We start from the raw sequence: 17,847 nt of genomic DNA, 5'->3' as shown, positions 1-17,847 counted from the left end.
TTTTGGAGTATCTTACGTGTGTTGGAAGGTACAGGTCATACACAGATCCAGAGTCCACATCAATGGCGTGAAAGCCTACTAGCGAGCCATATATGACTTTTAATCTTTGTCCATTTTCAACGGTCAGGTCAACTGACAGTGGTTTGTGATGAAGAGAGGTAAAGGACTGGAAGAAGAAAAATACACTATATAACACAATAAAGCTGTTGGTTTACAGATCTACATATATGATCTTAAGAATTTTCAAAACTCAAAAGTTAGAGAGCTGTTTTTGTTAAATAGTATGTTACATTTAAGGAGCTAAGTATCCATTACCCACTGAGCTGCAAGGAGAGATGGATAATTCACTTGTGTTCTGAAAAAAATCCAGATTCTAGAAGTGGACTAGGCAAAAATTGGGCTGAGTACCATTCATGTGCAATTTCCTCCCCTTTTGAGGGAAATCAGCATCAACTTTGTGAACTCAACTGTACATTTTGGCACAGCACTAAAACAAGCTATTCACATCTAACAGAATCACGACTGTGACAGTTTTATGCCTGCCATCTCCAATGTATGTCAAATGAGCTACATTTTCTTTAAAAGAATACTCATTTTATCTTTAACTAGAAATAAATGTTATACAAAGCAACAAAAACCAAAAGCAAAGAGTAGATGAGAGACCGTGATACATCGGAACCAAAGGGAAGTTTCACTTACCTTAAAAGCCATGAATTTGTGATAAGGCTTTGGAGCCCAAGCATAAACCTCCACTGAGTTTTTCAAAGCAATTACAAGGAATTTGATTCTCTCATATTTTACTGTAATACAAGAAGAACAATTCCTTAGGTACCAGACAGACACTTAAATCAAAGACCATCTCATCACCTGAAATAATTTCAATGGACTACTTGTAGAGGTAGACGTTGTCCAGCAAGGGAGACTAATGGATTCTGGACACCTGTTTTTAATATCACCAGTGACAATACCTTGACTGAAAACCTAGAGTTCATTTATTCTCAGTAAAGCCAGAAGACTGTTAACAATATTCATATATTGCTTTTCATATATCTATGAAAAAAAAAAAAATATATATCTTACTAGTCAGAAACAAAGGTCTTGACCCTGCAGCTAAGTCAACCTACTTTATTTTTTAAGTGTGAACACACACCAACATTGCTGGTTGTGAATAAGCTACTTTTGGAGGAATGGTGGTTGTTGGCTGAACGATTCCGTTGCACTCTGCAGGATGAATTTTCACTTCACTGCTCATGTGTGGGGTTAAATCCCCACGTGCTAGTGTGGGCAAAGGACTCCTGTTTCCGAGATGAGTAAGCATTTAAGAGATGAGCAGCTTCTCTAAGTTGATTACGGTCATTTTGGGCCCATCGAGAATAAACGAAGAATCATGCATTGAAAATTCAGGCTTCTTTGTACATTGTGTTTTCACTCTGCCAGACACAAGCATTTGCTTTGGAAACAGAATGCTAGGGTATCGCATCCCAGTGCATTCACCCTTCATTTTATAGTCAGTGTCTGCTTGGCAGGGATTTTTAAAAGATGCAGGTGTTACGCAACTGAAGTAAGGTTTGTTTTCTGTGGGAGGCTTGATCAGCCCTTGCTGCTTATAAAAGGAGGAGTTCACACTGGCCAAACATCTAGCAGAGGCATGAAGAACGGATAAGGATGGACACTGGTCCAGAAAATCTCACATAAGCAGAGAAAGAATAAAAAAAAACCCAAACTCCCCCAAAATGCAGACCAGCACATCCTTTTCCTCTTCAACCTGGACAACCGGCTGTAAAACCAAAGGTCAAGATACAAGAAGATTCACCAAGAGAAAAACAACAGCAGCTGTGGTGTCAAAGTAGTAAGAGTGGCTTGTCATATGTAAACACAGAAGCTCCTACCAAATGTTTGCCTAATTTTAGGATAACTGTTTTTTTTAAAAAAAAAAAAAAAAAAACAAACCACACCAAACCCAAAGTTTAGCAAATGAAGTGGAATATGTGGGTGCTTAGCTATAATCACAAAGAAAGTAACAACGCACATCTGTTTCACATTCTTTCTTGGATTTAACCCTTGCCACTTTTAAAGCTGTGAGATATAAAAGCAAAAAAACCTGTCAAGCAAGGTATTTATGAGAGTCAGCCACCTCGCTGTCTCCTGCACTCCTCTGTATCATTTCTCTATTGGACTTTGAAAAAAGTGGCACTTTCATATACTATCTTTCACCAAAGCAAAACTTGTGCATACATCACACCCCCCTCACGCAGTTAAATGACAGAAACTATCACAATACTGATGTTCATCGTCAAGCATGAACTGCCTGGAAGCCAAATAAAAGCAAGATGGTTTTTCAACTGCTACGGTACCATTTCCAGTGTGTAAGTTTAAACACAGGTATATTCAGATCTTTTATGATCTAGAGACAGGGATGAGCTGTAGCACATCCAATCTGATCTACCTATGGACATTCTACAAATATGATTTACTAGCACTTTACTAGTCCAGTTTCTTAGCAGTTACTCAGGGCCAGGAGGGAAACAAAATGGCACGGAGGTGGAAAACAGCAGTCTAATTAAAACCTTAAGTAACTACAGAACTTCTAAACCACTGCCTGAGCAACAGACCAGGGCTGGCACTCCCTTCTTCCAGCCGTCACAGGGAATACCCATAACATCATCCAGTAACTGCTGCAAGAAGAGATGCTACCTGGAATGACAGGGAACAAAGCATCTGCCATGTAAAACAAGGAGGTCTGAAAGAACTCATAGATATTCAGCCCAATACAACCCTGAAACAGAGCTGAAGAAAAATGCTGGTGTCATGAGATGCAAAAGGATGATTAAGCAGCTCTTCAAGGAAAAAACAAAAAGTCCTTACCCACTTTGTAGTGTACGCAGCCTTCCAGGTCACCCACAGACACCCAGCCCTGCCGCTTCTCCACCTCTGGGTCATTACGCAAAATTTTATTTCTCAGCCATGATAAGTAATATACCCTCAACTTATTCTTCTTCCCTAGGAATTGGAAAAAACAGACAGACATAATGCTTTAACTCACTGAAGTACAAACTCTCACACTTACAAAAAGCCAGAGTTTTGTGACCTTGAGTACAGCAGGTCTTTGTGCCTCGTCAAGGTGAGAGAAGAGTCCAGCAGTGCAAAAGAAAAGCCCTGTGTGACGGTGACACGCAGGAGGGAACTGGAACACGAGCAATCCTATGGCATTTGGCACCTCTACACTTACCTTGTGACTCAAGTTTCATGCAAGATTTTCACACCTGACTAAAATTTGTCCCTCAGGCCAAAGAACAGGTCTCTATACACACATGTATTATCAGTAATAATCCCACTATCTGGCATTTACTCTTTGATGTGAAGGAAGGAACCCATGTATGGCCTACAATGGCAATTCTGAATAAGTGACTCATTTAGTTCTAATTAACTGACAATCTTCATTACAAGTAGCTGTTTCCTTTTGGATGTCTTTCCAGGTGAGAATACTTTGTCATCTTTCATCTCAGTCAGTCTTTCTGTCGCTTTAGTTCCTAAGTACATACAGTCAACAGCAGCCTGGGATGACAGGTTAGTCTAAAAGAGAAGGACTGTGTCACATAAGAAACTGGACCTGGCAATATGGGACAAACAGCTCTCGCCATCACCTACCACGGTGAGTCTGGATCGGGGACAAGGAGCTGCCGTCCCCTGCTGCACCTACATCTCTCACCCTGTTATGTACTAAGCATCCTCTGAAGCCGCTCTCCGCCATGGGGAATAAGGGCCTCGGTACCCTGCAGGGCAGAGCCCAAGCTGTTTGCCAGCAGAGGCTGGAGACGCTACTCCATTTAAAGTTACTGATGCTTTCACAGCATAGATCATTCTCATGTTACTGCTTAATACATCTTGTTGAACACAGAATGAGGTTATTTAATGATATTTTAATAGAATTGCACTTAGACAGATGCTCAACCTTCACAAAAACAAGCAAACAGACTGACAAACTATAACTTGCTGAGAACCATTTCATTTTAAGGATATGAAACACATCATACTTCCCACAAACCATTTTATACATTAACCAGGTAATGAAATATCCCAAAGCCTCTCTGAAAGGAGAACGTAAATATTCAAAATTCAAGAGAGCTTTCCTATTAACAACTATAACTGTCCTGTGATCTTCTGTGAGAGGAAATTCCTCAACCTAGTTTATAACCTAATTCTTTTTAATTGCTTCCAACCCCAATGCAGGTCAGATACTTTTAGACACTGAACTAACCTGATATAGTAATTAGCACATTGAGTCCTTCCAGAACATCCATTTGCTGGAATCGTCTCCTTGTAATCAGTGAGTAAACTCTTCCTTGCCCGCTTCTGTCCAGCAGCCACAATCCGTTCTCTGTTCCCACCAGTAAATTTACTCCTGTTGATACATGGGAAAAAATACTGCATAAATCCCCTAATGATTCAGAAGCCACCGAGTGTTCATTGTTTTGAGAACTGATTCTTATTTAGTTTCACTTAATGGTACCTGATAATTTCTGTGTTGCTCTGTGGATGACCTCCCAGAAAAATGAATAGAAAAAAAAGGATCTCACCATTACAGTTTTTATCCAGCAGAACACTTATATGCCCACATAACTTGAAGGATAAGTAGTTCCACCAAAGTCAATGTTGATTTAAACAAAAAGGAAAATGTGTTGTGAATTGAAACTTCTCAGGCGACCTTGGAAAGTGCCTGTGAGCACTGCGAAAGTCCCAGTCCAGCATCACTCCACTGGCAACACAGGAGATCCAACTAAATGATCTAAGGGTCTCTACCAATTTAAAAAAAATAAATAAATAAAAAAAAAAAATATCCCTCTTTCCCCAAATACAACACTCAAATCACAGGAGGACCAAACTTGTGGGAAGAAGGGCTGCTGTTACGAGGAAGCGGAGTGTTTGTTTGAAAACAGTCTGTGTTTTACAAGAATGCTTTCAAATGCCAAATTAAAGGAGTGAATCCATCTAAAATCCAACTGGTCCCAAGGAAGCGAAGGCTCCAGTGGGTTGCTGACATCAGAGGATGTCAAAAATTGTGTTCGGTTGGCATGGCAGCTATGTTTCCTAATCAGCAGGTCCGAAAGAAACGGCATGAGGTATCTTGCTGTAACAAGCAACCTCCTCTACTGGCAATGCTCTGACGAGTACCTGGTGCTCCTCAGCCTCAACGCACATTTAATTACAGACCTTGCCACACAGCTCTGTTCTTAATTTAAAATCTTGGACTCCTACAAACATACATTACACAAAATCTGTGAAGCTGTAAACCAGAAATCTACATTTCCATTGGATAATGTTTCATCCACTTCATTCATTTCCCATTCCAGACTCAAAAAGTGAGGAGGAGTAAAAGGCTGGGTGAGTCCTATGGAATACGTCTGTTCTGACGTAGAAAGATGGTTAAAACAACTCAAGAGCTTAGCTAGTGTGAGACTGGGACAAGGTCTACAGTTGAAAACTGGTCTGACTACACTCCTCTTGGTTTTACACCACGTGAAGCTGACCCTGTAAAAAGGGTGATCCAGCGAGATTCGGAGTAAGCACTGACAGCAGAACTACGGAAGCCAAGCTTTTGGGAAGACTGACGCCTGACCTGCTTCAGATTCTTGGTATACCTAACACACATGACAGCAAAGGGCTTCAGGTTTGGCTTATTTCCACTGGGTCAGGACTTAGTGTGATCAGCTGTACTTGTATGCAGCTAAGACAAGAGTAAGTATCACGAGCCGCATAAGTTACTAAAACATTTGCAAGTTTTGGCTCTTCCAACAAGCACAGTTTCAATCTGGGGCCCGATCAAAACGTTTTCTCATTCTGATGCACAAAATCCTTTGCAACTGTAAGTCATCTGTTTGCCATCTTCTACCAGGAAGGCAGCGTCGTGCGAGTGACGCAGGTATCTACTCAGGGATCTGCTCCAGGACTTTCTGACAGGAGAGGTGCAATACAACTGTGAAATCTGCCTGGCATATGCTGCCAGCCTCTCCTGCTGCTGCCTTCCCTCCATACACACACCCAAGTACTTCTGAGCTTACCCCACAAAGCAGCACAAAGGACCTCAGAGTTGAATTTCTTCTTGTATTTACGGATTTCTGGACTGTCACTCTGCGGGCGGATATTCGTTGGGTTGACGTTGACAACAGAGCCCTTCCTTGCATTTTCTCTCCTGACAGGCTCAGATTTTGCACTAGATGCTAGAATGAAAGGCATATGCAATCACGAAAAGTGTGAGTGTTTGGCTACATCTCACATTTGGGCTGTTTATGGCAGGATGAAAGAAACCCCAGAGGGGTGAGAAAACACCTCGGGAGCATTACATAGCCAGAGAGAAAGAAAAAAAAAAAAAAAAAAAAAGCCATACATCTGGAAAATTCCTCAGGCATTCCTGAGTAAGCAGTGTGGTAACACAGCAGTGGAGTAGAGCAAGCCACATCTGGAAGAAGGGCAGAAGCAGTACAATGAAAATTCATAGTGATGTGGAGTTTCAGTTTCTGGAGATGTTACTGACAGTTTCTATTTCCAAGCAACAGGCCCTCCCCACTCCCAAAAATAAAAGAAAACCGAGAGTGACATTTTATGAGAAGGGTAAAGCATACTCACGAGAACTACAGGAAGGTCCTACTGGACTGGTGGGAGGGGTGATAGGCAGGAGTCTAGGATCTATGAATGAAGTAAATGATGCTGTAGACGATGTACTGCTCTTTGAAGGTGGGCTTTCAGTGCACGGGGTCTACAATGAAAAACAAGAGCTGCTTCAGGAAGATGATGCTAGGGGAGCAGACAGCACACAGCAATGTGGTGCCTCTGAGGTTCAGAAGAAATGGCATGTGGCATACTTAGACATGATGAACAGCCATAAAGCAGTAGATACATGGTACAAATTCAGTGACAGAAGAGGAGGCCTGAGCAGGGAGTCGTGTCGGGATGCTTAGCCAGGCACTGCACTGCAATAACCCGTCCCCAGAAGAAGAGCACATCGATCACTCCCTGCTGTCTTATCTGCAACAGGGCATTGCTCAAATCTCTTTGCAGCAAGGACACTGTTGCCTCAAGCAAGGCAGTTTAGGACGTGACCCCTGAGAGAGCTGTTATCTGCCTGCACTGACGCCCTTCTCCCCAAGAGACACAGCAGTGTTAGAGTCCCTTTGGGGCTGCCAAGACACCCTGCCCCGGCCCCGTGCTCTTCCACCCAACACTTGGATGGAAGAAAGCCAGGGACAATGAGCAGAGGCAGACGAGAGTGCTGCCTTGCTGACACGACAGGTAAAGGAGCAGAGGGTACAAGCCCTTCTAGCTTGTGTAAAAGGGGAGAAAAAAAGGAAGGAAAGAACAGGGAGCAGAGAGAGAGATGGGGGCAAACAAGTGGAACAATAAAACCTGTTAGGAAGCTCAAGATTTCTTATCTGTCCCCTACATAAGACTTCTAAAGAAAAGAAGGGATGTGGTGAAAAAAACTCATCATAAAAAGACAGGACAGATGAAGTTAAAAGGCTTTCAGTCTCAGGCTCCTAAGGGCTGGAGGAAAATGATGGTACAATTCATTCAATCTGTAATTTATCTCTTACCTTATTCAGAGGTTTGTTCTCAGGTTCCTGGCTGGTCAGTGGCACTTTTGGTGGGTTCACAGAGGAGTCTGAAATTTGGCTTTGCTGGAGAAGATCTGGCAGGAGATAGTTCTGGTTGTTTACACTCCAGAGGCCTTCCTGGGTGCTAGAAATTTGTTTCCCTAAAATCTGATCCTGCACATGAGAACATACAGTTAAACTCCACATTTAGCATACTTCCAATGCACTATGCAACTCCTGTTAATTAGGACAATAAATAATGAGCATATGGAGAGGGGTGCTCTGTGTGATGCATCATGTAAAGACAAACCCTAGGGAATGATGAAAATAAAAAATTAAATATAAAAGTATGTGGCAAGCACCTGAGACATCAACACTGGCTTCCACTCCTGAAGTGCTCCACAAATGTTTCTCATCTATGTTACCTCAGCCACAGGTAAAGCAGCAACTTCATCCTCAGCGACACTTGAGACAGAATCAAATGACTTGTCCTGCCATTACAGATCTGACCTCTACCTACCACAGTCAGAAGTAGGTACTTGTCAGTTCTGGACCTGCATTTAGTTCAAAGCCCCTTACCATTCATTTCATTGCTACTTTCCATTTACTGATTTAGGAAACCTTATTCTAGAATGTTGACATTCAGTAGGACCCAGTATCAACATTTCCAGTACAACCATGTTTGGTACTGCAGACCTCCTTACAGGATCCCACCAGCTTCAAGAAAAGACTTGTAAACTCTGTAAGGTGCGAGGCACCACACAGGCTCTCTCCCCGACAGCACAAAATACAGAGCCTGAGGTCGGTTTCTGGGAATCCATGGCTAGAAGCTTTGAGAGGAAGAAAGATGGGATGCGTAAAGCAAGCGGTGTCCCAGATGGGGAGGGCGGCACAGAGGGATCTACCCCTGGCCGTGATCAGTCAGGGTACCTGAACACCATTGGCACTGGAACATAGAGGGTGACAGGAGCCAGGTGCTACACTAGAAAATTCCTCCTGAATTACATCGAAGCAAAAAGCATCGCCAAACTCAAGCAGCTTCTGGCTGGCTGAATTCAAGGCAAGTCTGTACATTGTACTGACTTTGATAAACAACCTAAATCAAACCTGAAATCAGATCAGCTTTTTTGAATGCTGGCCAAAATATGGAAGAAAAAAAAAAAAAGTAGATAATTCTAAATAAAAGACATTTGCCTTTTAAAAGCCAAGTAATTAACTAGAAATCAAATTGATGCTCTAACTATTTTACATTTTAAATTAGATATAAAAAAACCAAAACAAACCATACATGTCAGTAGTTGGGATTAGGGAATCAAGCCAATTACAGGGCTTTTTTGTTCAGTTTTGAGTCAGATTCAGCTGAACTGAACCAACCCCCCATTTGAATCATTTGGGCGGTTTGGTACACTCTAACCACTTCAAACCAGTTCATGCTGATGGGCCAGGGAAAGGGACGTTGGAAGAAGTTGTGGAGACTCATGATGGCTGTGGTTGGTGAAACAGAGGTGGGAAGAATGGGTAGGATTCTCCATGAGAAGGAGGGAGAAGACTGGAAGGCATCGGAGAGGTTTGTGAGGGGAGGTGGCAGTCACCTGTCTGTTCTCCCTCCCACATTGTCCTCCCCAAACCCACCAGAAAAAGTGACCTCCACTCTTTTCCATCCTCCCTCATCCTCAAGTCTGGGCCGCAAAGACTCCATCCTTCACCTTTCCCTCAAGCAGCCTCTTTCCAATGCCTGGATATCAGGGGAAAGGGAAAGCACTGGGCTGGTTTTGCCACAAGAAAAAACACTGGGTTTGCCCCATTTATAATGCCTTCTCTGAAGCAGGGTCTTTTCTCCTCGAGGATGGTGGGACAAAGGCGAAGTGGGACTCCTTCCCAGTCAGGAAGGATGCCACTCTGGTCTGACGCTTAGAAATCACACCGGAGGTAAAGAAAACTCCTTTTTCTTCTAGCCCTGCCACAGCTCATGCAAGCAGCTCTGGGAAAAACACCAGTTTCACAGCAATTTATTTTCCCTATCTGTGAAAAGAGAGTAGACTCAGTAATATGAGAGAAGTGCTCTGACGCTGAGCGCAAGCCTTATTACTGTAATTTTTTTTGGTTTTAACCACAAAGAACATTGTTCTGCTTTGTCTGTCTGCATCTTTTCTGCAATAACATTTATCACAGAGGAAAATCCACATGACTAGAAACTACAGCTGGGAAGGAACCACAACATGACATATGAGAAGACACGTATTTTTGCTAAGCCGGCAGGGAGAGATGAAGTGTTTTTCCCCTCTTCTGGTAACATTTTAAGTAGGAAGAGGTAGTTCTCTTTAAATTGGAATAAAAAAGGTCAAGATTTTTAAAAAGAGCAATAATGCACACCAACAATAATCAACAGTATTGCTTCTTGCAACCTGCCCAGCGCCTTCAAGAAATACCTTGACATCTGAAACTACTATCAGGTCAATAACAAGGACAAAGAAAGAAGCGCAATTTTGTACCTAAATGTAAGCATTTTTATAGGAAGCACAAAGCCTGAAACTACACATTTTTTCAAGGCTTATAGCTATAATTTGCAATGACAGAGCAGGACTTCAGAGTGAAAATGCTGCTGAGAAGAAACGGATACAGCGTTTATCATGCACATTAACGACCTGACTCCCTCCCACCGCACCCACCCCCTTACAAATGGCCAAATTACCTTCTGTTCTGCAACGGTGCTTTGGGGTTTCAGTTCAATTCCATCTGGTACGCTCGTCCTTGAGAAATCTGCCACTCTACTGCTTAGCGGTTGCCTGGTAACAAACTCCAATTAATGAACAGAACTACTTCAGGGAAAAAAGAAAAAAAAAAAGAGCCCAAAAAACTCAAAAAGCAAAAAACCCCACATATACATGTTCAAAAGTGAGCATAATTAACATTCACTAGTTACACTTAAAGGTTCTTCTACAAAAGCAAGCTGATTAGTCTGTGGATGTGCCTGAACGGACTCAAGGCTGAGGACCACTCACGGAGAGCAGGAAGCTCTCCCCACCTCGACAGAAAGCATCCCTGCATTTCACCCATCATTTTTCAGACACTGTATAGCTCAGGCAAGAGAGAGCTGGTCCTTCAAGCTGTCACTTGAGAAGTGCCTACTTCAAAACTTCTCCTGTTTCCCCTCGTACACTACCCTGTGGGGTGCCATTATGAGCCACCCTGCTCTCCAGAGAAAGAGCATCAGCTGCACTTGCACAGGGGAGAGCCAACGCTCCGCTGTATGCTGGTATCAGGGACCTCTCTGCCAGTGCCTACTGGGACAGGCTACACCGGAATTTCATACTGTGAATCAGGCCCTGAAACACGGACATCCTCACCTTACGTACAAAGAAACAAAGAAAACGTTGCCCAGCGCACACAGAGACAAAAGAACGTAAGAGCTGCTGGACTGGCTGGGGCCAAAAGCCCACCTAGCCCAGCACCCTGTCTTAAACAGCGACCAAAAGCAGATCCCTAAAGAAAGAGTAAGAACAAGGCAAGCATCTGTTGTGATATACCCCAGCATACCATTACTTCCTACACAACCAACTGTATCTTTGCATTTTAAACTTTTTCACCCAAGTGGAACTGCCTCAAACTCTTGTCAGTGAGGCTCTGGCCCCATTTCTGTTCATTTCCACCCCACATTATTTATTCTACTTATTTATATTCATTTATTTTTTACTGCAATCCATTTAAGCCTGTTACATTTCTGCCTCCTTTCCAGTAATTATAAAACTGACTGGATTCAGGATGCTGGTGCAAAGGGCTCTACAGTGCTACGCCACAACTGGTAGGAGAGTGTAAGGGTTTGGTCGTTGGTTTTTTCTTTTTTTTTTTTAAAAATGCTGCCCAGTGCGATAACAAAGAAGGTTTGACAAGAGAGCTACCAACTTAAGATGGTTGTGAAGGAGCAGTGTTTGTGGATTTTTTTGTTGTTGTTGTTGTTTACTGTTTGGTTTTGGGTCCCTCCCCCCTTCTGTGGGGGTAAATATCTGCATAGTAAACTTAGAAGGAATGGCAAGATATAGAGTAGGATCAAAGGTGAGTGCAAGGACCTGTTCTTATCAGGCAAGCAAGCAGCAGCTGATTTTAAATGATGTCAACCTCCCACTTATTAGGGGGAGAAAGTAATTCCTAGCCAAGCACACACCTGCACCCACCTTGTTCAAATTTTGGCAGGGAACAGCATATAAAGAGCAGAGAGAGGAAAGTGAATTATGTAATACGAGTCCCAGGAAACTCAGGGCTTTAGGGGACTGTGAATGCTGCAGGCATCGGAGGAGGAAGCACTCTCAGCAGAGCAGCAGAAATTAGCATCAATGGAATAGAGATGCCATACAAGCAGGTAAGATGCTGGATCACATACGCTGACATCCTTTCCTTAAAACAAAAACCTGGAGCGTGTGAGGAAGAGTTCTGGCTCATCCCACTGGAAAGATAAACAAGAGCAAAAGTTGTTTTACTGCTGAAAGACAGCTGCCCTTAGTCCTGGCTTCCTCAGAAATGAGCCTTCTCAGGATGGTTAACAGGATTCGTCCAAGGGAATACGAAGCTCCTTCTCTTGCATATGTGCATGTCCCAAGTCTAGTCCTACTGGGCACCTCCATGAAAGCTGGAGCGTGGACATCAAAAGCTGTTCCACAGCCCAGGCAAGAACAAGAAAACACGGATCGTTTTCAGTAGCCAACTAAAACTTAGCCCAAGGTGTCTCAGCGAAAGCCCACACAGAAACACTCCTACAGACTGCAAGGGGCTTCAGAGCCTGCATTCACATGCTTTAGAGAGCAACAAAAACAAAAACCTTCACTTTATCCAGAATATGCAAAGTTCCAATGCTGGCTGCTGCCTTCACTTTGATCACTATCCTTTTTGCTCTTTACTCGGTAGTAATCAGGATATATTTCCCAAAGTATCTATCTTTTAATATAAATGACGTTCAGCTGAGGTGAAGGGAGTTTGTTAATACACAAGATTATACTTTTGATTTTACAGGAGTTCTTGTGGTGGCTGTGTGCACAGGAAAGCAAACCTGACAGGGATCATCCTGCTGATTCCATTGCTCTGGAGGACTGGTGGATCTTGCACACAGAGGAATTGCAAACACCACATGCAGACTTCCAAAGGCAGTGATACCACTCCTTCAAATCATTACAGCATGCAAGGATCACAGCAATCTAACACTTACACAGCAAAGTCATTGCTACAGGGCAAATCCATATTTTTACGTAGAGTCTTTCTGAGGTCTAGGATGAATTCTATGACCTAGAGTGAATAAAACTTTTTTACAGATCAGAATAAGGTGGTTTGGAAGAGGAGTAGTAAGAAAATAAAGGCATTACAGTAAAAAGACAGCTCTTTCAGGTGCACTGAATAAGCTACAAGATTTTTAACATTCTCCCTCCTCATCCCTCAGCTTTGAAAATGAACTTCAGAAATGCAAGTCAGGAGCAGATGCAGGCACAAAAGCTCTACCTTCTTCAGAGCAGCACAGGGGAAAGGACTGGTACCAGGCCAGCGCAACAGCTTGCCAACGGTGCTACAAAACCGTGCATCGCTTCCTGAAGGGTGACAAAACTGCACGTGCAAATACGTCCGATGAGCAAGAGCCCCGTCCCAGAGAGCTCTGTGGCCCTGTGAGGCACCTCAAAGTAAAGCCTAGAACTTGAAATAAACTGAAGTCTCTTTGCAAGAAAATCAGAACTTTCATTCATCAATGCTAAAAAAATAATCCTGTTTGCTGTTCCAAACAGCAGGGCTGGCCAGCTGATGCCACGACTCTCTTTCACTTGGACTAGCAAGCTATTCACGTTCCATTATTTCTCAGCAGAAGACACATTTTGCATGACAGGTAAAACACCACAAGATGTCAGTCACAAAATCAACAAGAGAAACTGGAAAGCTAGAGAGAAACAGTTCAGGTGAGATCAGCTTGGTACAAGCCACAGCATCATCTAGCAATCACAGCAATTGTGCAGAATAACAATACTAAAAATACAGCAAATTTTACAAAAAAAAACCAACCAAAAAACCCTGCTTACACTATCCCCTCTTTATAAACAGCCCTGGTGAAGGAATCAGCTTTTCAGTGGTAATTATTTCTCCTGGAGCGAGCAGACTATCTGAATACAAGGGTCATGTCTGCCTTGCTTTCTTCCACTGTAACCTGTATTTAGCATGAAGGTGTACAGTTTTCTTGCCCTCTCCTTTTTTCTTTCAAAAATTCCATTTAAAGGTAGATCAATGTGAAGTAATCTCTATAAAAGCACTACCTACTGATATTCAGTTAAAATGAGACATTTCCTCATTGTCCCAGGGCAGCAAGTCATCAAAGCTTATTACACTGCATACATCTGATGGAGCAAACATTCACCCCCGGGAATTCATTATAGTGCGATTAAACTGCTTAATTACAACTGACATAAATGACTGATAGTAACTTCATAGGGGAGGGTAGTATTTATGTATGCCAACTTTTTCCAGATATTCAAAAGTGTGTAATAAAAAGGAAGAAAATAATTAAAAAAAAAAAAAAATCAAGCCAACCTTGTGTGATTCATGTCATCTTCATCACTGCTGCTGACTTCATCACTTGATGAGGAATAGTCTGCTGCTTTTAAGAGTGAGTTGGCACTGTCCTTCCCCTTGGCAAAGGAGCCTGGACTCTGAGTAAAGAAAACTCAGTTGATTTTTTTTCTCATGGAAGAACCCATGGCTGAACAGCATGTGCAGTGTTTTACTGTCCCAGCAAATACAGTTATTGTCACTTCCATACCGAAAAAAGCTTTATTAGGAAGTTGATGCTTTTGTTGGGCCATCACAAGCGGGTGTTTCACACAGGAAAGTGACCTAAGCCAAAATACCTGGTTTTCCTAAAAGGTGAAAGGTGACTAACTTTAGTCAGTATGTTATTTTGACTCTCAAGTATTTATGATTCAATCCTCGCACTTTGCAGGAGCACAGAAGTACCTCCTTTTTTTGCACAAGAAAAGGAGTGCTCTGCATCAGGACTAAGGGATCACACCGGCCTGAGTTTCCTCCCAGCCCTGGACTACCTTGAGGCTTGCGGGGCCGTGCCTGAGCACAGGCTGTGCCCGCGCAGACCGGGTACAAAGCACCTTTGGGCTGGAAAGGGCAATACCAACACAGCCATGGCTCCCACCCACAGGGCAGTTACACCCCCCAGTCCTATGGGAACTCGTATATAGGCCTCCCAAATGGCTGGCAATGGCCTAAACACAGAATCTTCTTCAAACCTCCAGTCCCTGACAAGCCAGGAGGGGCTGGGGGCTCTGGTAAGCTGCCACTGTCCCCTGCTGCCTGGCTCTGCATCCCCTGGAGCCACCCAGGCCTGCCTGCAAAGTTTTAAATTGCCAAGCATACCACAAACTTTTAAAATGCCAAACATCCCACGTATGAGCTCTTGCACAAGGCACCGTGAGATCCAGTTGTCTGATAGGCAATCCCCTCTTCTCTCCCCCACAAAAAACACCACCGAAGAAAAGAAATGCCTCAGTAAATAAGACAGAGGAGTAGCAATCATCCTTTCCATCAGTGGCACGTCAGCAAAGGGAGAGCCAGGACAGTCTTGAGTGTGTCACAGCCTGGTAGCACATATTCCAGGCAGTTACACACTGGATATTTGCACAAGCCACAGGCACGGTCTTCACTTCTGGGTTGCATGACAAGTGATCACTGACTTCCTGAAATATTAAAGACACATCCTTCCTTTCTAAAGATTTATGATCAAGCAGGTTCAGGAAAACTGAACTCTCTGCCGACAACCTGAGCTGGACACAAGACAGACCTGGACTGAAAGCTGATGAGACACGTTAACGCAGCAGTAAGCTCAAGCCAGCCCCACGCGGCCTCTCAGATGGACTCATTAGCTACCAAACTCAAGCACCAACAGAGCAGCTGTCTGCATAGACATGCCCTCAGTGAAAACTATGAACAAGTCAAAAATATCAGTGGATTTAAAAGAACCTACTGCAATCTGGCCTGGATAAGAAACTTTTTCAGACTTCTTATGCAGCTGCAAGTGGTTCTGGGACAAAGCGTTCTCTGCATTGGCCGGTCCTGGATTCCCTGGGGGGGGGAAGAAGAAAAAAAAGTTGCTTTTTTTAATTGCATGTGCAGCAGAGCGAGAGAGGGGACCAGTAAGACAAGCACATACAGTTACCACCCAAAGCAGACACCAGCCTCTGCTGACAAACTTCTTTTTTCTTTGTTGCAAAGGGAAATCTTGTTGCTTGTTTCCCAGTGGTTCTGGATGCCACAATATTATGTATATAAATCAATACTGGTGCAGTTTAACGCTGCAAGAGTAAGACAAGCAGACCAAAACCTTGGCAACATACTCCCACTGCACACCAGCAACAGTTCCATGGATTGGAAGGCAGCTTGCAAGGGAAAAGGGTGAGGGCATGCTATTCCCTTCCTCTAATCCTCTTCTTGAGGGGAGACAGCTCATCATATCAGCAACTGCCGGGTATATTCCAGCACAGAAGGTGCCACCCAGCTATAATCCTGAAACTGCAGACAGGGGTCAGGGAGAGGCTACAAGAGCCTAGCCCCCCCCCATGCACACTTTCACGAGCAAACAGACGTGGTGCCAAGATTTGGCCTTCATAAAACTGTTGCACAACAACAATCTAAAGGATCCCATTCTCTAAACCCAAGTGGGCTGGGGGCAAACAGCTGCACTAAACTTCACTCATGAGCATGGGGTCAAGCTAAAAGCAGAAGAGGATTCACTGCTTCCCATGGCAGCACAGGGAGAACCATTTTTCCAGCCCCTGCTTCCCTCGGGGCACACAGAGAGTCACTTCTCAGCTCCCACTTGCACTCTGCACCGTGGGGAAGTAGGTAATAACAGCCTGCATTTTTGCAGAGAGAACTGGCCCCCGCCGCGGGCCCAAGGTCAGGAACAGGTAGCAAGGAAGCTGCGGCACTCTGCTTCCCTCCCAGGTGGCTTGGGGACCTACGCTTGCCACCGTGCTTGCGCAGCTATTGAATACTCAAGCAAAGAAGACTAGAGGAGCTGGAGTCCATCTGCACGTGCTGATGCCATGTTAGGAGGGATGCTTGCAAGTAATTAAGCGAATCTTCCTTTTCAATGCCCCCACTGCCCACAAAGCTACCTAGGAAGAGCAAAAGCAGCCTTGGAGAGATGCTGTCTTCTGCAGACAATTCCTGATACAAGTGAAGGGAGGGAAGGCAGATGTGCCCTCGCCCTGCCAGGAGGACACACTAGCCAGCTCAACGTCTACCTCGTCGAGCAATTTCTCTCATGACTATCCCGCTGCTACCAACAGGACTCCTCGCAAGTTAAGGGGGGAGAATTCAAGCCCACACAAATTAGGATTCGTATTTGGTAATTCAGATAGTTTTATCAGAATGGCTTCGTGTATTCATGCATTTTGCAAAGCTTTTAAAATTCAGAATTCCTTATTGGTCAATGAGTACCTAAGCAACTCAGCAGAAGTATTAGCTTTAAAGTATTTATAGCCCTTTCCTGCCCAATTCATTATCCCTGTGGGTTTGAGAAAGCAACAAACTCTTTCTGGAACACCATATGCCAGAACTAGCTGTAATTTAATGACACTTAAGAACCCAAGGAGACAGTTTAAACCACAAGGGAGGTTTTCTATTCTTTCCATTGCTGGTGAGGTTTTCATTTCCCCATGCCAAAATAGCACAGGAGTTACACATCACGCAGACGTTGCAAAGTTGAGCTGGGCTGTTGCACATTGTTCGTCTCCATGCTGTTATTCAAACATAAAATGACATAAGAGCAAAAAGAAACAAAACCCAAGCAGTTTAAAGTGTGCTTTGGATTTCTCTTGAAGCAGAGCTTCCTATTCTGTGTAGTTAGCGAAAGCAAAACTGGCTTGATTGTGTAAGTGTAATAAATAAGCAATTTGCTCTTCATTTATCAAGGGCTTGCAAATTAACTATGTGAGCCTCAGTTTAAAAATAAATTACCTCAGCAGCTCCCTGGTGTGGTTTGAGAACACTTTTAGCATCCACCCTGCTTCAAATTGCACGTGATTCCCCACGTCCCCCATCTTTAGTAGTTAACCTGGCTGCAAAGCGTGGTAACACACCACTGCTTTGCAAGGAGCTACACAAGAAATTGCCCTACAATTGACCCACAGAAAACGCCCCTAGGAATAACAATAGAGGAACAAAGCTGCCCACTTCTGCTCCGTGTCCCCACCTGCCAGAACCTCAGGACATGTCTCAC

At 43.7% G+C, this 17,847-nt stretch overlaps 1 protein-coding gene across 8 annotated transcripts in view; it reads right to left on the bottom strand.

The window, feature by feature from the left end:
• The window catches only part of NRK (Nik related kinase), a 119,148-nt gene that overhangs the window by 16,998 nt on the left and 84,303 nt on the right, over positions 1 to 17,847 (bottom strand). For all 8 annotated transcript variants that reach the window (XM_087748644.1, XM_087748639.1, XM_087748638.1 and 5 more), the window contains 10 exons: positions 15,589 to 15,686; positions 14,145 to 14,263; positions 10,282 to 10,375; positions 7,590 to 7,763; positions 6,625 to 6,754; positions 6,060 to 6,218; positions 4,259 to 4,402; positions 2,866 to 3,000; positions 700 to 800; positions 17 to 166 (listed from right to left, as the gene is read on the bottom strand). In XM_087748644.1, coding sequence (XP_087604770.1) covers positions 17 to 166; positions 700 to 800; positions 2,866 to 3,000; positions 4,259 to 4,402; positions 6,060 to 6,218; positions 6,625 to 6,754; positions 7,590 to 7,763; positions 10,282 to 10,375; positions 14,145 to 14,263; positions 15,589 to 15,686 — 1,304 coding nt within the window. The remainder of the gene's footprint in view (positions 1 to 16; positions 167 to 699; positions 801 to 2,865; positions 3,001 to 4,258; positions 4,403 to 6,059; positions 6,219 to 6,624; positions 6,755 to 7,589; positions 7,764 to 10,281; positions 10,376 to 14,144; positions 14,264 to 15,588; positions 15,687 to 17,847) is intronic.

The sequence above is a fragment of the Nipponia nippon genome, unplaced genomic scaffold, assembly GCF_047370975.1.
Source record: "Nipponia nippon isolate SJK-2023a ecotype South Korea unplaced genomic scaffold, ASM4737097v1 scaffold_12, whole genome shotgun sequence".
Classification (NCBI taxonomy): Eukaryota; Metazoa; Chordata; class Aves; order Pelecaniformes; family Threskiornithidae; genus Nipponia; species Nipponia nippon.
Note: the sequence above shows the minus strand (reverse complement) of the source record. Positions and strands in the feature narration are given on the sequence as shown.